At 41.7% G+C, this 21,792-nt stretch overlaps 1 protein-coding gene across 1 annotated transcript; it reads left to right on the top strand.

Moving 5' to 3' along the window:
• The first annotated feature begins 6,453 nt into the window (after window positions 1–6,453).
• LOC109414907 (F-box/SPRY domain-containing protein 1) lies at window positions 6,454–12,653 on the top strand. Its single transcript, XM_019688756.3, has 4 exons — window positions 6,454–6,981; window positions 7,054–7,220; window positions 11,133–11,330; window positions 11,395–12,653. The coding sequence occupies exons 1-4, from the start codon at window positions 6,665–6,667 to the stop codon at window positions 11,487–11,489; spliced, it is 777 nt and encodes a 258-aa protein (XP_019544301.1). The 5' UTR covers window positions 6,454–6,664; the 3' UTR covers window positions 11,490–12,653.
• Window positions 12,654–21,792: the final 9,139 nt, after the last annotated feature.

Raw genomic sequence — 21,792 nt, 5'->3', positions numbered from 1 at the left:
TTGATCGCACAATAATATCATATCTAATACAGACTGAATCTCCAATTCAAAAACTGCATAATTTGCTTCTAAAACTACTTTACACTAAGCATCACTTACTTCTTACCGATGTACATTTCTCAACTCATCGAAATCCTGCCGGTAGACCAGGATCGGTTCTTTGGGCGCCTCGAACCACTTCGTCGACGAGTAAATCTGTCTGGTTTTGCACCATGCCCACAGGACTGTCAAAAACCTTCCTAAAGTGCAGCTGCTTCGACTCACTTCGAACCGGTCAGCACACTCCACAAGAAGAACGGCCCTCGGGGACTAGAACCGCGATGTTTCCGCCATATCAAAGTCCAAGTCGCTTCCGAGCACTTTGGTGCCGTCGGTGAGCTGTCGTCGATTCGTATTTTCACGATGAAAGCAGTTTCCTCAATCGTTGTCGTTGAAGCCCTTTAGTCCCTGGCTGGATCTGTCGGCAAGCCAAGTCATCGTTGGAATTACGTCAGGATGTACGCCAGATCAAACACCTAAAAATAAAAAAAATATTTTAAACGATTGAAGTTAGGTGGATTCTCCCGACAAGAAATTATCACCTTCATAATAGCGTTACCTCCAGCTTGGATTACCGCCACCGTCAGCAGTACCACAAATATAGCTGTTTCGAGATGATCTCCTGGGAATTATTCACGAAGAACCCTGCGTCGCACATGATCAGATGCGATCCTAGCCGGTTCGGTCCGTGCGCCATCACGTACTTCACAAATGCCGGATTGAAAATGTTCCCATCGTCGGTCACCCCGTTCGTAGAAGGTTTCGAGGCTCTCCGGAGGTTCTATTTTTCCGGTGTTTCGGGATTCTACCTTGACCGGCTTAAATTAATTACAAAATCGCAAATTTTTGGAGCAAAAAGCAAAATGTTAATGTTTATAAACAAGCAAGTCGCTTGACAGTTAGCTCAGTGACAATACATTGACAGTTCGTACATTTCGCCCGTTCGAGGGGCTCACCAAAGCGCTGAATTACACAACACAAGAGGAGCGTGCGAAAGTAGGTGCGACCGAAAAAAACGATTACTGCTCCGTCTGTATCTTCGTTTGTGATACAACGACAACCACATTAAAAAGCATTCATTGATGCGCATCTCCAGCATCACACAGTGACAGCTATGCTGCCGAGTGCGAGCCCAGCGGCGTGCGCAGTACCGGTTGGTACGGCGCGATAGGGTTGTCCTCAACACTGTACATAGTTCAAACTAAAAATGGTTCAAACGTCATTCCCCTAATGGAACGGTGTGAAACGGAACGCAGAACCAAAACAAAACACCACATCAGGTTGCCAGTAGTGTGTTTTTCGATGCTAACAGAGTTGCTAGACGTTCAAATTAAAAATGAACCCCGTTGGTTTGCATGAGGTGTCGTTCAAACCAACGGGGGTAGACGGTACCACATACAGTGTTCATTCTTTTTCATGGTTTATCGTTTAACTGCTCTTTAACCATTTGCTATGCAGTGAATTGTCTGAAAAAGTGGATTATAAGTTGACCGTATGCTTTACTGTTTTGCGAAAAATTTGCTCGGGAAAATGGGCAATTTTTTATGGTAACCTATCTTAACCGCCTATTCCACATACTGTAAATTGGCGGATTACCGTTTGTCAAATAGGTAAATCTGTACATGGAATGGTTAGCTTACTGTTATCTGCGGCAGTCTGAGAAATGGTTAAATGACAATTGCTAATGGTCACATACAGTATGAGAAACTATGCATTTACTGTTCGTGATTATGCGGGAGACCTTTAAATTTAAAGAGATCATTATTATCCACTCAAGCTCAATAAGTTTCCGCTAACCGTTTCGCTGATGACGAAGTTTGACATGAGTGGAGGAAAACACAGCGCAGCGCCAAAAGCGTCGCCTCCTAAGGCTCCATTCAAAAATGATGTACTTGGGGGTTGGGGTCATTGAAAATTGACTAAACTGGCGTCACGGGCGAATCGCCAGTTGCATATTGATTGTTGGTAGAAGCTTGCTCTTGGTCTAGATCTGATACCGGGATCTTGAGCGTCACGATCTTCTGTCTTACCACTACACCACTTCACATCTGATAGAAGCATGTGAATCAAACACTCAGCGAAAAAAACTAGCGAAATTCATCGAAATATCTTATGAAAATTTGCTATAACTAATTCTTATGGATACCATAAGAATAAGGCAATCCATGAGACAGATGGGATCAGCTGATTTTTTTTGTTTACCATGTATTTTTGACATCCGATGATCGGGGTGACAGTTGAACACAAAGGAATTTGTTAAGCACCGACGACACTTGACGAAACTTTGTTAAGTAGTACTCACACTGTGTTTACATTTTTGACTGTCACCCCCATCGTGAAAAGTCGTCATGGATTGCCTTATACCTTATGAAAATTGATCGTGCTTGCTATGACAAATTTCATAAGATAGACTTAGGAAAAGAACAAAAAAATCTTAAAATGACGCAGACTGGATTCGATCCATGAACGTCGGGATCACCGAGCCCGTGTTTTATCCACACGGCTACCGACGCTTGAGAATATCCTGTTGCTAAACATGAATAAAAGCCAAGCTGTGAGACGATTTTACGTCATAGAGTGACCTTATGAAATTCATCCGTATCATTATGAATTATTTAAAGGCCGTTTCATAAGTTGGGCCTTATGAAAATCTTAAGGTTATTTGGCTGAGTGAAGTGAAACAGTCTCTACCACCTGTCAAACTAGTATGCGGGTGATGATAGAAAAGGTACAGAATGAGCCTCTGCACGAATTTATGCTGTGCTGCTTTATCTCACAGAAAATGTTGACGTTTGAGCGCTGCCTGTCATGAGTTAGATTTTGTTTTTTTTCCTTGTACGTAATAAACAAACAAGCGATTCGCTCGTTGTCATGATCACTAAATTGGTGGACGCAGTTTTGCTTTGATGAAGATGGGCGGAGCAAACTGACATTAGAAGCACAGACAAACAGACGTAACACTTAGAACATTTTACGATTCAAATCATAGTCACGGAAACATATTCGCCCAATGCTAAAGGACCATGTTTGGCCGACCACCAACTAGGTGGCGGTAGTGAGCAAACGTCAAACTCGAACAAAAACGATGCGAGCGCCACGGTTGGGCAGTTGGCCAACTATCGAATTTTGAAAAAGACCGTTAAATCGGTGTACGATGGGAATTATCAGAGTGTTACGTCTGTTTGTCTGTGTTAGAAGCGTCGCGTTAAGAAAACCAGTATTGAGCGATTTTACTGGGGGAAACATGGGGGAAAAACTGGCGTCACAAATCGAGCTGAATTTGTTCCTGACATTTATATCTTACTATTAAGTCTATGATCACACGCTCAGTGAGGAGCTAGGTATCAACTGGTACACTGGGAAAAAAATCTTCATTCCTTCTATGTGTCCGGGACATGGATTTTTGCAATGGGGGCAAACAAATGTTTTCCATTAGTGCGACTCATACTTTTGATGAGGCACCATACAGCAGCGACTCATACAATTTAGAACACATACTATTCATTTGCTAATTTGCCTGCGTATCGGGTATTGGTTGCATATACTTTGGATGTGGTTTGGCACATGGATATTTGCCATTAAGTATGAGCCAATTTTCCTGAGTGTAGGTAAATGGAAATAAATTGTAAATAAGTTATACCTAGTGTTCGGAAGATCGGGAGATTCCTGTATCGCCGAGCAGAACGGCAGCCCTGCGGAAGAGATGGAATGAACCTGCTGCAGTCGCTGTCAGATGTGACAGACATCAGAACCGTGAGTATGTGTGAAAATACGAAGAACATCTAGAACACAATTATCGAAGAAACACGTTCTAAACTAAAATCCTAAAATTAATTACAATTTTCTAATTATTCTACCTAAAAATTCGTAGTTTGTTATACCTAAAGTGCAGTATTCACAGTGAGAGAACTGCCAAGATTATCCGTATGTAATGCTTATAAAAAATACCTTGAATTACTATATTATTATATTTGTTTCTACCTAGATGCTAAATTTGATAACCTACGTCGACATACTACTGAATTTGATAACCTATTGTTGACTTTAAAGGTTTAATACTAAGTAAGTAATATAATGTGAGATCTATTTGCCCTACAATTTGCTAATTGAAACCTAAATCACAGACAAACAGACGTAACACCTTGAACGATTTTCATGGAAATGCATCGCCCAGTTCACACTACCATCACCTGGTGGAAAAGTTGCATGAATCACTGTGCTGTGCAATATCGTCAACAGAAGGCGTTAGTGTGAAACGTCAAACACATAGAAAAACGATGCGCGCGCCTCTGATTGTGAAAGCCACAACTATGAAAATTTAAAATGATCGTTTAAAGCGTGGTCGATGGAAATTTCGCATGTGTTACGTCTGTTTGTCTGTGCCTAAATGTAGCGGTGGCTCAAGCACCTACCGATAACCGCAGAAGATTACTCCCGGTAGAACCTCCTACTAGCTTGCACGCGAGGGTGAAGAAAAACCTATTGTAAGTTGCAGTAAAAATGTATGAACTTATGATCTACTCAAAAACTAATAATAAAACTATTTCAGCTTTAAGCTGTCTAAACCGGACCGCTAAAAGGAGGTTGCAGTTCTTAAAATCCGAACACCTAGATTGAATAAAGGAGAGTCACTGCGCTGGTAGCGACATCAGTCAGTGCCTGGGTTTGGAAACAGAAAGCCTCGCCTGTGTTTTTATTTCCAACAGGTTATGGGCCCAGGGACGCCCTGGCGGTGGTTCGGGAAGCGAGGAGACCAAGATGCGGTACCATCCAATATCCGATGAGGTATCAAGATGCGATGAGGCCTGGTGCCAGTTAAGTCTATGGACGTAGCTTGGAGCCAGGGCCTGGTAGCAGAATCTGCTTGGAGCCATGGGGAGTCTGGTAGCTCGGTTGCTAAGGAGGAGCGCGGTAGGCTGGAGGAGTACCACCGACGAACCGACGTGACAGTGGTGATTCAAAACTGTCCCCCCCAAATTTAACGGTCGACCAGCGAAGCGAGCGAACGCTTCTGTCAAATCAGCGCAGACACGAACCTCTTCCTATATGAATACACGGGGGTTTGGAATCATGCTACCAAAACAACGCGAACCGTAATAGAGGAGGCGGTAGTGTTCGGCTATTTTTCATCATGGCGTCGGGGACAACAAGTTTGAATTTATTTGTTCTAGCTGTCACGTCGGTTCGTCGGTGGGAGTACGGCCAGGTGAAGCTCGGGACGCGTGAGGAGGAGTGTTGGATTGTAGCTACATTCTTGGAGGTGCATCACACGCTCAGTGAGGAGCTAGGTATCAACTGGTAGGTAAATGGAAATAAATTGTATATAAATAAGTTATACCTAAATTGAATAAAGGAGAGTCACTGGAACTGTCAAACAGTTGCCCAGCTGTCAAAAGGTGGTTTAAAAAATCTTTGAAAATGGTTTCAGGTATCAAAACCCTGATCAAAACAAAGTTCTAAAAATCTGAAAAAAAAATCATAGAGGCTCAGAAAAAAATACTCTTTTGTTTAAAAATATAAAATCATTGAAATTTTCTAAATTTAAAACCCCAATTGCAGTCTATATCTCAAATTGGGCTATCGCACTTTTTTTTGGTACGCCTTAAGGGCTTGTTCACAAATGTCATAACGCTGGAGGGGGTGGTTGGTTGTCCTGAACTCGATTCTAGCCTGCTTACTTGCCTGCTTACTCTCACACGAAATTTGACGTTTGAGCGGTGTCGGCACCGCTCAAACGTAAAATTTTCTGTGAGAGTAAGCAGACCAAAATAAATTCGTGCAGTGGACCATACAAATAATCAGCTGAGATATTATGTTTCCAGTTCAAAACCGAATTAGCGACATTTTTTCTTTGACTTCCGCTGCTTTTGCCTTGCGTTAAACACAATGTCGGAAGTGGGGCGCTGTATTGTACACCTGGTGCTCTATACAGCGCCCCACTTCCGACATTGTGTTTAACGCAAGGCAAAAGCAGCGGAAGTCGAAGAAAAAATGTCGCTAATTCGGTTTTGAACTGGAAACATAATATTAGGGAGCGTCCATAAATTACGTCACGCTTTTAGGGGGGAGGGGGGGTTCAACAAAGTGTGACGATCCATACAAAAATTTTCGAGCCCTCATACAAAAAGTGCGACATAGGGGGGAGGGGGGGTTAAAAATGGTCGATTTTTGCGTGACGTAATTTATGGACGTTCCCTTACCGAAAGAGAAGGAAACCAAAGAGAGCCTCTCTTTTGCAGATAGGTCTTTTAGACATGTTTGGCCTGAAATGCTCTGATTTTGAAATGAAGGTTTCTTTCAGTGTATAACGTTTACCTCTTCTGCCCATGCAGCACTTCGACAAACATTAACCATATGATTTCGAAATTCGAATGATGTCACTTTTCTGGTCACCCTGAGCAGTTGACAGTTCGAAACCAAGAAAAAAAAATTCCGCTGTCAAAACAACGCAGAAAAGCGAAGTTGCTGCAAATGTTTAGCTGAAAATAAAAATTAGTGTTCGTTTTTTTGTGGAGTGCTCACTGTGAGGTGGAAAATATCGCTAAAACAGAGAGGTTTCGTGTTTTCGGTGCTTTCCGGGCAAGTCATAAATACGCGCCAATTCGCTGCCTGAGACGGCCAACCGATGGATGACGACCTCACCGAATATGCTCCGGACATTCCGGACAATGTTTTGGAGCTGATTTTCTCCTACCTGAAGCTGCAGGACCTGCGAAACTGTTCGCTGGTGTGCAAAAGTTGGAACCGCTTTCTGAACGATGAAAACAACGAGGTGTGGCGGGCACAGTGCATGCAGAAACTATCGCCGGACGCGTTCAAGACCGACCTGCTCTCGGTGGTTCCCACATACAAAGCGAAGTTGAGGGCTTTCTTCCACGCTTGGAATCCGTACGACTGTAGCCGACATGTTTACATCAAACCGAATGGGTTCACGCTGCACAGGTGAGGCGGTCCGGTTGCATGATTTAGAAGGGATTAATATTGATCGATGGGCTTGGTTTGGAATATTTTTAGGAATCCAGTGGCACAGAGTACGGATGGCTCCCGTGGAAAGATTGGATTCCAACATGGGAGGCACGCCTGGGAAGTGAGATGGGAAGGTCCACTGGGGACGGTGGCCGTCGTTGGGATTGCCACGAAAGACGCTGCAATACAGTGCCACGGTTATTATGCTCTACTGGGTAAGAATGTTTTTCAACCATTATTTTATTATAGAATAATTGAAAGATACATACGTTTATTTGTTCATCATCACACAAGACATAATCAACAATAGTAAGCCACAATACTCAGTTTGTGGCTGCCGCTCTCCATCCTCGGTCGCGCCCAATGCTCGCCAGGTCACGCTCCACCTGGTCCGCCCATCGTGCTCTCTGCGCTCCACGTCTTCTTGTGCCAACCGGATCAGTAGCAAACACCAGCTTTGCAGGGTTGTTTTCCGGCAATCTTGCAACATGCCCTGCCCACCGTATCCTTCCGGCTTTGGCCACCTTCTGGATGCTGTAAAGTGCAGCGAGCTCGTGGTTCATCCTTCTCCGCCACACACCATTCTCCTACACACCGCCGAGCCGAATATTGTCCTTAGCACGCGACGCTCGAAAACTCCGAGTGCTTCCAGGTCCTCCTCGAGCATGGTCCATGTCTCGTGTCCGATTAGCGTTTTGTACCTGGTGCACTTGGTGCGAATGTGAATCTTTTTTGTATCGTAGCTTCTTCTGGAGCCCACTTCCACTGATGATGCGCCATCATATGCACTGCAATCATTGTTGTCAGCCGTCAGTAAGGATCCGAGGTAGACGAATTCCTCCACCATCTCGAAGGTATCCCTGTCTATCGTAACATTACTACATACCTAGATGGATCCAATCGTATTCAGTTCCGCCAGCTGTACTTTGTATTATGTTTTTGACGCATTCACCAACAGTCCGACCTTTGCTGATTCGCGTTTCAGGCGGGTGTACAGTTCTGCCATCGTTCCAAATGTTCTGGCGATAATATCCATGTCGTCCACAAAGCACACAAATTGATCGGATTTTGTGAAAATCGTACCCCGGCAGGTGAGCCCGGCTGATCGCATTACACCTTCCAGAACGATGTTGAAGAGTAGACACGAGATTCCGTCACCTTGTCGCAGTCTCCGGCGAGATTCGAATGAACTGGATAATTCACCCGAAACCCTTACCCCCCCCCCCCCCCCTCGGTGCTGTAATCAGTCTAGCCAACTTCCCAGGAAAGCCGTTTTCGTCCATGATTCTCCATAGCTCTGCGCGGTCGATACTGTCGTATGCCGCTTTGAAGTCGATGAACAGGTGATGCGTTGGGACCTGGTATTCACGGCATTTCTGGAGGATTTGCCGTTCGGTGAAGTTCTGGTCCGTTGTCGACCGTCCGTTGATGATGCCGGCTTGATAACTTCCCACGAACTCATTCGTTTTAGGTGACAGACGACGGAAGATGATCTGGGATAGCACTTTGTAGGCAGCATTCAAAATAGAGATCGCCCTGAAGTTCTCACATTCAAAATGGTCGCTTTCTTGTGAATGGGACAGAATACCCCTTTCCGTCCACTCCTCCGGTAGCTGTTCGTTTTCCCAGATCTTGACTATCAGCCGATGCAGACAGGTGGCCAACTTTTCTGGGCCCATCTTGATGAGTTCAGATGCGATACCGTCCTTACCAGCTGCTTTGTTGGTTTTGAGCTGGCGAATGGCATCCTTAACTTCCCTCAGCGTGGGAGTTGGTTCATTTCCATCCTCCGCTGCACTGGCATCTTCTTTTCTTCCGTTGCCGTGGTCTCCCGTGCCTATGTTCACCACGTCATTCAGGTGCTGATCGAAGTGCTGCTTCCACCTTTCGATCACCCCACGTCCGTCCGTCAAGAGGCCTCCGTCTTTATCCCTGCATATTTCGGCTCGCGAACCGAAGCCGATGAGCTTCTGATAGAACTTCCGTGTTTCGTGGGAACGGCACAGCAGTTCCATTTCTTCACACTCCGCTTCTTCCAGGTGGCGCTTTTTCTCCCGAAAGAGGCGGGTCTGCTGTTTCCGCTTCTGTTTGTAACGTTCCACGTTCTGTCAGGTCCCTTGCTGCAGCATTACCGCCCTAGCTGCGTTCTTCTCCTCCAGAACCGTTCTGCACTCTTCGTCGAACCATTCGTTCCGTCGATTCCGTTCCGCGTACCCGATGGTGCTCTCGGTAGCGTCGTTGATGGCTGCTTTGACTGTACTTCAGCAGTCCTCTAGAGGGGCCCCATCGAGCTCGCCCTCGTCTGGCAACGCGGCCTCGAGATTCTGCGCGTATGCTGAGGCGACATCCGGTTGTTTCAGTCGCTCTAGGTTGTACCGTGGCGGTCGCCGGTACCGTACATTGTTGATGACGGAGAGTTTTGGGCGCAGTTTGACCATCACCAGGTAGTGGTCGGAGACGATGCTGGCGCCACGATATGTCCTGACGTCGATAATGTCGGAGAAGTGCCGTCCGTCGAACAGAACGTGGTCGATTTGAGATTCCGTCTGCTGTGGTGATCTCCAGGTGTAAAGATAACGGAGGCTGTGTTGGAAAAAGGTGCTACGTATGGCCATATTTTTGGAGGCGGCGAAATCAATGAGTCGTAGGCCGTTTTCGTTCGTTTGCTGGTGGGCGCTGAACTTACCAATCGTCGGTCTAAATTCCTCCTCCTGGCCTATCTGAGCGTTTAAATCTCCTATGATAATCGTGACGTCGTGGCTTGGGCAGCGATCGTACTCGCGTTCGAGCTGCACGTAAAATGCGTCCTTGTCATCATCAATGCTTCCGGAATGTGGGCTGTACACGTTTATCATGCTGAAGTTGAAGAATCGGCTCTTGATTCTCAACCTGCACATTCTTTCGTCGATCGGCCACCAACCGATCACGCGCCTCTGCATATCACCCATCACGATGAAAGCTGTTCCCAGCTCGCGTGTGTTGCCGCAGCTCTGGCAGATGGTATGATAACCGCAAAACGTTTGCAACATGGATCCTGTCCAACACACCTCCTGCAGCGCTACGGTGCCGAACCCGCGGTCCTTCAGTAGATCGGCGAGTATGCGGGTGCTCCCAATGAAGTTGATAGATCAGCAGTTTCACGTACCGAGTTTCCAATTGCAAGTCCTGTTTGCTCGCTGGGGTCGTTGCCGTTGGTCTCGGTTCTTAGTATTCTGTTGCTGATTTTCCGTTATAATGGCTTTTTACGGCTGGCCCGTAGGGCCTTACACCAACCCCCTACTTTCCGGAGGACCATAGTGCACAGTTGAGCTTAGAGTCCTTCCCTGGCACTCGGACGTTGATCAGCCGCCCCTAACATGGGGATCAGACGCTGTTGTGAGCCGCTCCTCCTGGAAAACAGACGCTCAGGTTTGCCGAAGCACACCCCCCCCCCTCCCTGTCACCCAACGACCAAAGTTTCCAGCGGAGTTGGTTTCCCGATCTGCTCTAAGGCTGCTCATAGTTTCCGGCCGGTACCATGAGGAGGTAGAGATAGGAGTTGCTGGGCAGAAGCTAGTGGATCAAAATGGGATCTGAATTGCGCAGCATACCCAGCCTTTACCGTGCCAAGCGCCTCTAAAATGCCCAGAATTCCTCCCTGAAGCATATTGATACAGTATCGAGTGTCAGCGAACTCTAATGTGTACCGTGGATTTTTTTTTCTCGAAAATGTTTCAATGTGTTGTACAAAACACAACGCGCGAGGGTTAATCGGCAGACTAATTAATATTCTACCGGTAAACATTTCCATTCAGAATAAAAATAAATGAAGAAGGAAGGTTTCCTAGTTCCTTTTTTATGGAACCAATATCCGATTGCATCTGGCATCGTTGTTGCAGATTCAGTCTGTTCGAATGTACATTATTTCTATCAAAACTCTGTTCACTATTGCGATGAAAGGCAGTGGCCGATATAATGATATTTGCTGAAATTAAGATTAATGTTAATTTGTTCGAAGTTGTTTTCAGTTTAACACCGATAGTATCGTCTGATTTGATATTTTTAGATTTTGTTTCTATTTATTTTTTGTACAATATACACTCAAGAATTGAAAGCATTGCACTTTTTTCGAATTGCATTTAATGCAGGCGCAGACGATCAGAGTTGGGGATGGAACCTGGTGGACAACTTGCTGCTTCACAATGGGGACGCCCATGGAATCTACCCGTTGCTCAACAATGCGCCCAAATACAAAGTTGGCGAGCGTATTCGCGTTATCCTGGACTGCGACGATAATACGCTATCTTTCGAGAAGAACTACGAGTTTCTAGGGGTAGCTTTCACTGGTAATTGATGTGGTAGATTTTGCGCTTCATTGTATAGGTAGTAATCTTCAATTGATTATTCTAGATTTACCGGATAAAGTGTTTTACCCGACGGTGGCGGCAGTCTACGGTAATACGGAAATATCGATGGTGTACCTCGGTCCACCTTTGGATGGGTAAAGGTATATCTGGCAAGTATATCTGGGTAAGTACGCAAAACCAGGCTTCACGGGAGCCAACAACAGCGAGAGCATGCGCAGCGGTTGCAGACACACCCCCAAAGTCCGCGTCCAATTTTCTAGGATAGAGCAAAGCAAAGGATACTTACACGAGCAAGTACTGAGCACACTCACAGACTCATATATAAAGCGGGAACGGGCTTATGTTTCAAAATTAGAATGAAAAATCACGTAAAATTTTTGAATGTAAATCACATGAAAAGAAAAAGTTTAGAGTTCTAAAAGTTTTATTTTTTTATATTATGTAAGATCAATAGTGACAAACTGATATACTTTCTCTAGTTCTCTAGTTTTTATAATTTTCGAACTCATGTTTGCAACGCTAGAAATTCTCACTTTCAAATTCAAATAAGTTTATCACTTTAATCCCTCGTTTTTTTTTGTTTTATGTTCGAATATTTTCTTATAAATGAAAGGAAACATAAGCCATTTCCTGCTACACAAAAACACACCCATATATGTACACTCAAACACACGGCGCCTGTTTAATCGAATCTAGTCCAGCTCCAGCAGCACCGATCGACAACAACCGAAGGGTATTTCGACTGAAATTTACCAAACCGAGAGTTAGGGGAATGAGATTAGTGAAATGTGGAAGAGCTACGAAATGCGACAACGTCTCACGTCGGACACAATCTCTCTTTTTAACACCTATCTATAATTACGATGAAACGATTAACCGATCAGTAAAGATTTTTCGTTTTCTTTTGATATATAAATCATGGAAAAAAGTTTGTGGGTCGGATGAGATTTTGTATAGCACTAAGTAAGGTCGATTATGCTTCGTTAGTTGCCATATTCTAGGTAAAATAAGAATCATTCCAGTTTATTTGACTGCCGGTTTTACGACTTGAATTTTATATGTACTGTGTACTTAAACATTATTTTAGTCTGTTTCAAAGAAGTTATTTTGTATTTTTTAAATTGAAATTATTTATATTAATTTAATTAGTATTTTTATTAGTCAATGAATCTCAGTTTGCCAAAGATTTTTTTTTAGTTTTAATTTTTGATTTCAAATCAGTGTAGGTAGTAACATTCCAGCATCGTGTTATAAGTATTATATCGTTATTATTTATTGCAAATAAATGGAGATGAGAAGATATGCAATAGTTATTGATCAGTAATGCACTGATGACAGCCATATATTTTGTAGGATTTCTCTATCAGAAGTATAGACAAAAGTCTAGTTTCAACATACATTTGTACATTTGTACAGATAAATAAATTATGAGACAAATTATGGAAAAAAAACCATGGCTCAGATGAGATTTGAACTCTCGACCCTTAAACCTAGACCCGACCTAGACAAGTGCTTCAGCAGTGGTCCACGATCGATGTTAGCGTTGTCATAGGTCCTGGAGTCTATAATATCAGAGAATTTCCGTCCGTGATCGAACGTGGTCGATTTCAAATTCCCTGGAGGAAGTTGTTAAGAATGGCCGTATTCTTCAAGGAGGATGGTCACTATGAATCATATCAATTTTAAATGCACAAAGTAACATACTGGAATCTCTTTTCTTGTCATGGACTGTGGGTGCATGGCTATGACACAAATTTCCCAAATGGAGGAGAACGTGCCTCTGGAGTCGACCTACTGATACCTGATACTTGAAGGGTTTCCAGGACGAGGTTCCTTTTCCTTTGTCTGAAGGTTTAGAAGAGGGTCACGGGTCTTTAGGTAGTTTCAGAGAATTTCAGGTGCGTTTTAGAGACTTCCAGATGGCTTTCAGATTTGTTTCAGTATTAAAACCTACTAGCCATTCCTGGGGAGTTTTAAGAGATTTTGGAGTGTTTCAGAAAGTTTCGGAGAGCTCCCCTTGAAGCGCCCATTAAATCTCCCGAGACCTTTGAAAGCTCCCGAAACGCATCTAAAACCTCATGAAATTCTCTGCCCCTGCAATGCTAATGAAGTATCAGGTATCAGGTATCAGAAGGCCGGCTCCGGCAGAGGCACGTTATCCTCCATTTGGGGCATTTGTGCCATCGCCATAATAACAGCCTATTTCATCATCTACCTGAGGGAATGGGAAGGAAATAAGGATAAGGATGGGAATAAGAACAGGTAGGGAAATAGGAAAAACACCAAGAGGGTACTAACGCATAAGCGTACCACAATGGGTTCAAATAGCGCCCTGAAAAGGGCACTGTAATAACGCATTAAACGAAAGAGAGCCTATAGCTCTTTATCACAGCAGGTTAAGAACAACAGAATATCCTGAAGATTCAGGTTTCTGAGGTCAGTTTCACTTAATAAGTGTTTACCGAATACTCGGAAACGCAGTTGCGCAAAAACTGGACAGTCACATATTAAATGATACGAAGTTCCATAATCGGATTCACAGCTATCACATACAAATGAATCAGATTGCTGAATATTTGACCAGAATACTGCAATTCTGCTTTGACATATTTGTAAGATACTTCGCCACCGTTGGAGATGGCTCAGTACAATATAATTTGGTTTGACGATATGACTCCAAACTATTCCAGTATTGTTTGTGCTGAGTGGCAGCCCAGGTGTGAATCTGAAGCTTTACCCAACACTTCGATATCGGAATAGCTGGCTCAGGGCTCCAGTGCTCCAGTGCGAGCTAACTTATCAGCCAATTCATTTCCAGCGATGGAAGAATGACCAGGTACCCATACAAGGTGAATACTGTGTGTTTGCTGAATTCAGCTCCTCGATTTGAGTTCGACAAGCGATAACTATCTTCGACCTAGAGTTGGCCGAAGCAAGTACTGTAATAGCAGCCTAGCTATCTGAACAGAAGTATATTACTTTGCCCATTACGTGCTGCTAAAGTGTCAATTGCACTCCGCACATAAGAGCAAAGAATTCGACCTGAAAACGGTGCAGTGTCTACCAAGTGCGTAAAACTGATACAGCCTTAGCTCACGAGAATAAACACCAGCACCTGTTCGACCTTCGAGAAGGGAGCCATCAATGTAACACAAGATGCCATCTGAATACTTCTTTCCAGATATCCATATGTCCACTCTTCCCGGGAAGGGAATTTCGTGGAAAATGTCCTATATGGAAAATTACAAGCAATTGTATGATCACTTGGAGCAAGGACAATTTTGTCCCAATTCACCAAAAGTGGAAACACTGAGGTGTGTGTTAATGTGCGGTTCACAGGAGGGTCCTCTAGTAGGCCGAGTACCCGTAGATGGTAAGTGCAAGAAAGTGCTTCTTGTTTGAGATGAATGTGTAGTGGGGCAATGCCAAAGAGAACTTCGAGCGCTGCCGTGGGAGTTGAAGGGAACACCCCAGACATCGCTATTAAGCACATCCTTTGGAGATGGCCTAACTTTGATTGGTCGTTATCATTTCGCCCTTTTGGCACCACACAAGACATCCATAAGCCAATATTGGCCGAACAACAGTTGTGTAAATCCATTTGATATACTTGGGTTTTAGACCCCAAGTAGTACCAAAGGTTCGCCGGCATTGCCCGAAGGCCATACAAGTTTTCTTGAGGAGTCCAGGAAAGCTTGGAATCAAAAATGATACGTTTATCCTTACGTTTACCTGATCAGTCACATTGATTTCAGAATAAAAAAAAACGCAAAGGTCGAACGCCATTACGGTTTCGCCTTTCCGTAAAAAGAACAATACTAGTTTTACTCGGATTTACCGAAAGGCCCACCAACCATCAACTACCTGAAGAACGCTTTGCATCAGGTCGAAAAGGGTGGTGATACACATACCAACTAACAATGTTAAGTAGTTTTCGGCAAAATCATAAGTAGGAAAATCGCTATTATTGAGTTGCCTCAATAGCGTATCAGCTACGAGAATCCATTCAAACACTCTAAACACTCAATTTCCTAATCCCCGCAATGTCGAGAAGAGATACCGGTTGTAGTAGCCAGAGGTGTCAGCTTATCAGTTGTATATTTTGAGAGTTTGGACAATTTGAAAGTCTTATCATACCGTGTGCGATTATCATTATTTTAGCGTGCACGAATGAATGCTTGTGAACGTGCTCTCAAAACGCTAACGCTAACTTGACACCTTGCGTGCGAGATGTACCAGAAACGTCAATCATGCGTAAGCATGTGCTGGATGGAAATTTAGATGTACTTCAGTTCAGTGAACAATTTCGTGGCAGATGGACGTATCGTCAGTTGAGTGCGGAAGAATAAATCGGCTGATGGCAGACCAGCCGAAAAGCTCGGATACTACACCGGTTTTTGAGCATTTGATGAATCCAATTGGTAACACTAGTTTACAAAATAAAACGAAAGTCGTGAACTTCTTTCAACGACCAAAATTTTTGATGCATAATTTAGCGCTTATTTCGAAACCGTGCTTTAAAAATTTTAAAGTAGAACAGTTTTTGAGTTTCAGCTCAATATCGAGTTTTACAACTTTTAAAAATATGGAATTTAATAAAATTCAAATATCTTGCGTTTCGTTCAACCAATTTTAAATATTTTTCCATAAATTAAAAGCTGAATATAATACTATTCAATCATCTGAATGCAGGTTTTGCGTCAGATTGATGAAATTCATGATATTGGCGAGTTTTGGGAACGATCTCCTCAAATTTTAGCAAAATGTCCAAAAATAAACGAAGAAATGTATTTTTTCCAATGAGAAATAAAATATTTATAAATTCTTTCTCAACGTTTTTTTGACATATCATATGTAGCCGAGATACAGTAAAAAATTCAGCTCAATCGGAGCATTGATTACGGAGAATGAGATGTGTGAAGTGAGCGACTTTGCTTCTAAATAGAACAAAAATCGATTTCAAATCATCAACCTTGTATAGAAAGTCGAAAAAAATTCCGCTCTTATGTAATTTTTTTCCTTCGCGTTTTCGAACTCAGGGCATGATTCTACACCAAAAACGATCATCAGCTTACCGAGTTCAAAAATGCTGTAAACTAGTGTAATCATTGGAGATATACCAAGACTCCGTGCGGCTTCCAATATGGCATCGAAAGGCACATTGTCAAAGGCACTCTTGATATCTAAGAAAACACCCAAACAAGATTGCTTTTGAGCGAATGCTTTCTCCATATCGTAAACAACCTTGTGTAAAAGAGTCACAGTGGACATACCAGATTGTTAGGCATGTTGGTTCACATGAAGAGGCACGTTGGCCAGATGAACATCACGGATGTGGTTATCCACAATGCGTTCTAAACATTTCAAAAGAAAAGAGGTCAAACTGATAGGTCTGAAACTCTCTGCTTCTTCACACGATGCACGACGCTGTTTCGGAATGAACTTCACAGTAATATCCCGCCAAGATTTGGGAATATACCCTGAAGCAAAACTGCAAACAAGTATTTTTTTCAAAACATGTTTGAAGTATTCTTGTACCGACTTTTCGAACCCTCTAAGCAGAATACCCTCTTCGAATGAGTGTAATCAGTTTCGTACCTTTTAATTCCGCCCTAATTGCTTATCCTTTGACAAATACGCGTATTTCGACCACCACTTGTAATCTTCTTCAGTATCAGTTATCCACTGTGGATCAGATTTCACTGATGAGGCTAAACCCCAACGATTTTTCTTTTCCAATCTCAATCCCGCTCCTCTCATGCTTTGTCAATATTCCTGGTAAGTTATGAACGGGTTATTTTTTTGATTTGAAATTTTTTTTCCGAATCTAAATCCTTAAGATTATATGCGACAAATTTATATCAAACTAGCTGTACCCGGCAAACTTTGTCTTGCCTACTACGTTTTTTGTCGTTTGAAGTCCCTATCCAAACCCAAGTCCTCGGTCAAAATGTATGAAAACCCAATTTTCAAAGACTCTCAATTTTCTCATCATTTTTGGTTCATAAACCTTCCTTGAGTGAAAACTAACAGAACAAAACTTAGACGACCCAAATCGGACCATCCGTTCGCAAGTTATGCGCGGTCCCACGTATGCCACTGCATTTTTATATATATAGATACAGCATCATGAAGCTAATCTTTGTTTTGTTTGTTTTGAAAATCTCAATGTAAACATTGCACAAAATGGCTCAAAATGACAAATATCTTGTACTTGAGCATAGTACAAGGTGAAATTTTATAGAAAACGGCATTTTCATCCTGAACTGCAGGTGGTCCGTCTTACCCCGGTGGGCCTTCTTACCCCGTCTTCCCCCACGTCCGTGCATAACGACGGCAACGACTGATATTTTATTTTCATAAAGCAGTGGCGTAGCCAGAAATTCGAATAAGGGATCGTCCATAAATTACGTAAAAAAAAACTTTTTTTTGCTGCTTCCCCTACTCACACTATTAATACAAGTTTTCTGAAGTTTTAATGGGTCATCACAATTTGCTGCATCTCCCCGCCTTCCTCAAATGTGACATAATTTATGGACATTCCCTTAGTATGAGCATGAGCATGAGCATGATTGACCGCCCGCGGTTGCTCCTCTGTTATTGCAAGGACAACTGCAGTTACGCAAAGAACCAACAGATGATGCTTGGGATTAGCTTTCTCTTCATTGTGTAAATACTGGAATCCCAATACTTTTCAATAAACAATACCAGCGCCGGCCGCGTCCGAATGCAGGTCAATTGAGGATAGGAAAGGAAGTGATGACGTGATTCTCGCTTAGGCCAATAACCGAGGAATTCTCTGCGTTACTACGAGAAATCACTAGGAGTTTGGACAGGGGAAATGGAGATGTGTTGAGGATTTTGTCGTGGTAAACGAGTGTAATGTTTTGATTCGCGATTAATAATGCGCTCGCGAAGAAATACCCTTCTAAACCTTGGACGACGAACGCGATCTATTGTGCCTCAAAACTCACCCTACATAAGTTATTCATTCGCAACTAAGGAGAACACAATGCTAAACACCGACGCATCTGTAGTTTGCGTTTCCGCGCGAGACAATGCTGAACGCGATCAATTCACAAGTATTAACAAAATAACACGTGATAAATAAATCAGAAAGATCTTACCGCATGGTTCGCCGTCTATCTTTTACCGACCCTCTCTTTTTCCAGAAAGTCATGCAACCTTTATTTGAGTCAAAACATTTATTCATTTGTGTAGTGTTCGTGCGCCGTTCGGAACAGTGACGGAGATTCGATACAAGCGTAGCCCCACATAAATGAACGGGGATCTATCTTTTCTCTAAAATATCATCTTATTTACTTACTTCATTGAACTTACCCGGCTTCCAGTCACGCACCCCCTAGCGCACCCCGAACCCAACCATTCTCAAACCTTCAAACAATTAAAACCACTTTTCACTTTCATTATTTAAAGTATTTATTCACAAAAACACTGATAACTTAACAATTAAACTAATCGCCATCTTCACTCCCATCCGTTGGTCTCAAACATCGTTCACAAACTGCCTTCACCCGTTCAGCCGTCCGCCGTGCTGCGCATACCCATTCACGCCTTCCCGCTCATCCATTCGCATGTCCCATGTCATTCATTCTCGCCTTCCTTTTCTTCACATCTAGTCGTCCGTCAAAGCAGCGCGAGAGCTTTCCGAACGCGCCTCGATATCGTGTACTAAAAACCTAAAGCTCAGTTGAAACGGGTAGAGCTGTGCGTTGTATTTTTTTTATCGAAATACACTCAAAAAAATAAGATAGTATAATCCATTTGACTTTAATTATTTAAATCGAGATTTTCTTTTGTCACCCTATATCACTACAATCGCCTTCTTCTCTACTCTAATTCAATAATCAATGTACATATACAAAATAAGATTACTTTTTTTTTGTAATAAACAAATATTAGAATATATATATGTACAATTTTGAAATCAATCCTTTTTTATGTAACAACGAACAAGAAATGCAATGGGGTGTACAGCTTTCCTCAGAAGTTGTGTCCCTAATCATGTTAGCTTTTTAATATCAGCCAACCAATACTTCAGTAAAGAAACCTTTTGTTTTAATTTAACAGTTCAATTTAAAGTATGCACTACAACAAAACTTTGAACATGATAATACAATATGAAAAAGTATCCTGTTATTTATGACTGAACATTTCTAATCATTCAATATTTTCAGCATTGATTTATCCTTAAAAATCTCAATTCATACCCATAAGTTTCACACAGTCACAATAATAAACCCTAAGTTATCAGTACACCATCAAATTCATTTGTTAACAGACCTTATGAATCTAGGGTCACCAATGTCATTATGACTATCTGATTTTTTTTTGTACACTTTTAAAAACAATCATAGGATCTCTTTAAATGTAAATCTGAACTGAATATTTTCATTACTAAACCAATCAATTCTGTGCTTGGAAACCAGTCAAAATAGAGATTGTAAGTAATCAGTTTTGAATATTGATAAAATAAATAATTAACCACTGCATACATAAAGATGCTAAATGAACAAAAGTACACAATTATTTTGAATTTCATAAATTCGAAAAAAAAACAAACTATCAAATATAAATAAAGTATTATTTGAAATGCCTATCTTTGTAGCCTGAATATAATTTCATTTAATTTCTTAAATATTCACAAATCTGTTTTTTTTGTCTACCTCTACACGTCAGAACTAGCACTTTGATTTACATCATTTTATAAAACTAATTACTACTACAATATATTTATGGGATGCCAAATTCAACAACTTTCGTTCATGCATCAATATACGAAAGCCATTCAACAATTTGTTCAAAAGTAAAGCTTGCTACGCTGTAGATATTGTTTTTTTTCGCGTTAACTTCCTTTACATTAAGTTCACATGATCTTCCATCATCTATCAAAACACTTGATCCTTTCTTTCCAGGCTCTAGAAATATCTTTTGATCTTAAAATTATATTAACGTAAACATGAAAGCTATTTTTTTTCGAATCGCTCAAAAATTCCTTTGGATTTTGTTTTCTGTGATTTCTCAAAGTTACGCGAGCTTTTTCCAAGCAATTCTTTTAATTTTTAATTACGCGCACACATCCGTCTTTAATGTCTACATTTGTATAATTCATTCACACATTATTCTTCTTGTTCTTCTAACTCTTCTTGGCATAACTTCCCGACTCGGACAAAACCTGCTTCTCATTAAGTGTTCTTTGAGCACTTCCAGAAAATGACTGTACCAATAACCATTTTGCATGTGCCTATCGTGTGGCAGGCACGAAGATACTCTATGCCCGAGCAGTCAAGGAAATTTCCATTGCGAAAATTTTCTGAACCGACTGTGAACCAAACCCGGTACCCTCAGCATGGTCATGCCAAATACCCACTCCTTTACAGCTGTGGCTATATGGGCTCTTATTCTAATATAAGATTCATCAAATTTTACCTTCATAAGTTACATAAAGTTACCTACTTTTATCATAGACTAATTTCAAGACCTTGATGTACCAAAGAAAACCATTAATTTTTTTTTGTGTCCAGTCCGGTACCCAACAATATTTATTGTCGTGTATTTTTTTCGTATAAATTTCCTCTAGTGTAAATTATATCTAGCGTGTTAACCCGATCTGAGAGTAAAGGGTTAAACATAAACTAATTGTGTAACGAAGATTGTTCACAATCTGCGAACTTCACTGCGGAAAAATCGCGACCATGACGCCGCTGCTGTTATTCTACTACTAGAATTATATTACTATATAATTAACAATTTTTCTACTATATATTTCATTACATTACAAATATATTACAATTCATTGAATTTTATAATAGGCTATCTATGTTTTATAAATTCACTCGCTCTACCCTCATCACCAGTATTGATGATGATAGTAATTGATAGTAATTGAAAATCGGCATTGAAAAACTACCGAACAAATAATTCTAGACGTGTCTACCCTCAAGAAACTGCGACAGCTATTGCTAAGACTACTTACGTTGGTATACACTGCAAAATGTGAATTTTGAGATGGAACCCAAAAAATGCCATAAAATTTCTTGATGTCGCTCAATTTACATTTTTCTATCAATAAACATCTGGTTCAATTTGGTGTGCCTTTATGGTGGAGCGTGCATGCTTCAATAAGTCATTCCATCATCAGAATTAGAAAATTATAAACAAACCTCTCTGCAAATAACTAAATATATACAAGATAAAAGCTTAGCTAATATTGCGATTGCTTTTATGGTTGGAGTTTGCAAGGCTCTAGAATGATCCATCAAGCATCAAAATCAAGTTAATATTCGTCAAATTGAAGGCTGTGTAATGTCTTTGCTCAATTTTAGTAAAGGCTATCTTCAATATTGAATAAGTCTACCCAAGAAATGTAACTAGCTGTATAACAGTCTCTTGAGATAAAATTTGCTTAAAAGTAGTTTAC

Source organism: Aedes albopictus, chromosome 3 (assembly GCF_035046485.1).
Source record: "Aedes albopictus strain Foshan chromosome 3, AalbF5, whole genome shotgun sequence".
Lineage (NCBI taxonomy): Eukaryota > Metazoa > Arthropoda > Insecta > Diptera > Culicidae > Aedes > Aedes albopictus.
Note: the sequence above shows the minus strand (reverse complement) of the source record. Positions and strands in the feature narration are given on the sequence as shown.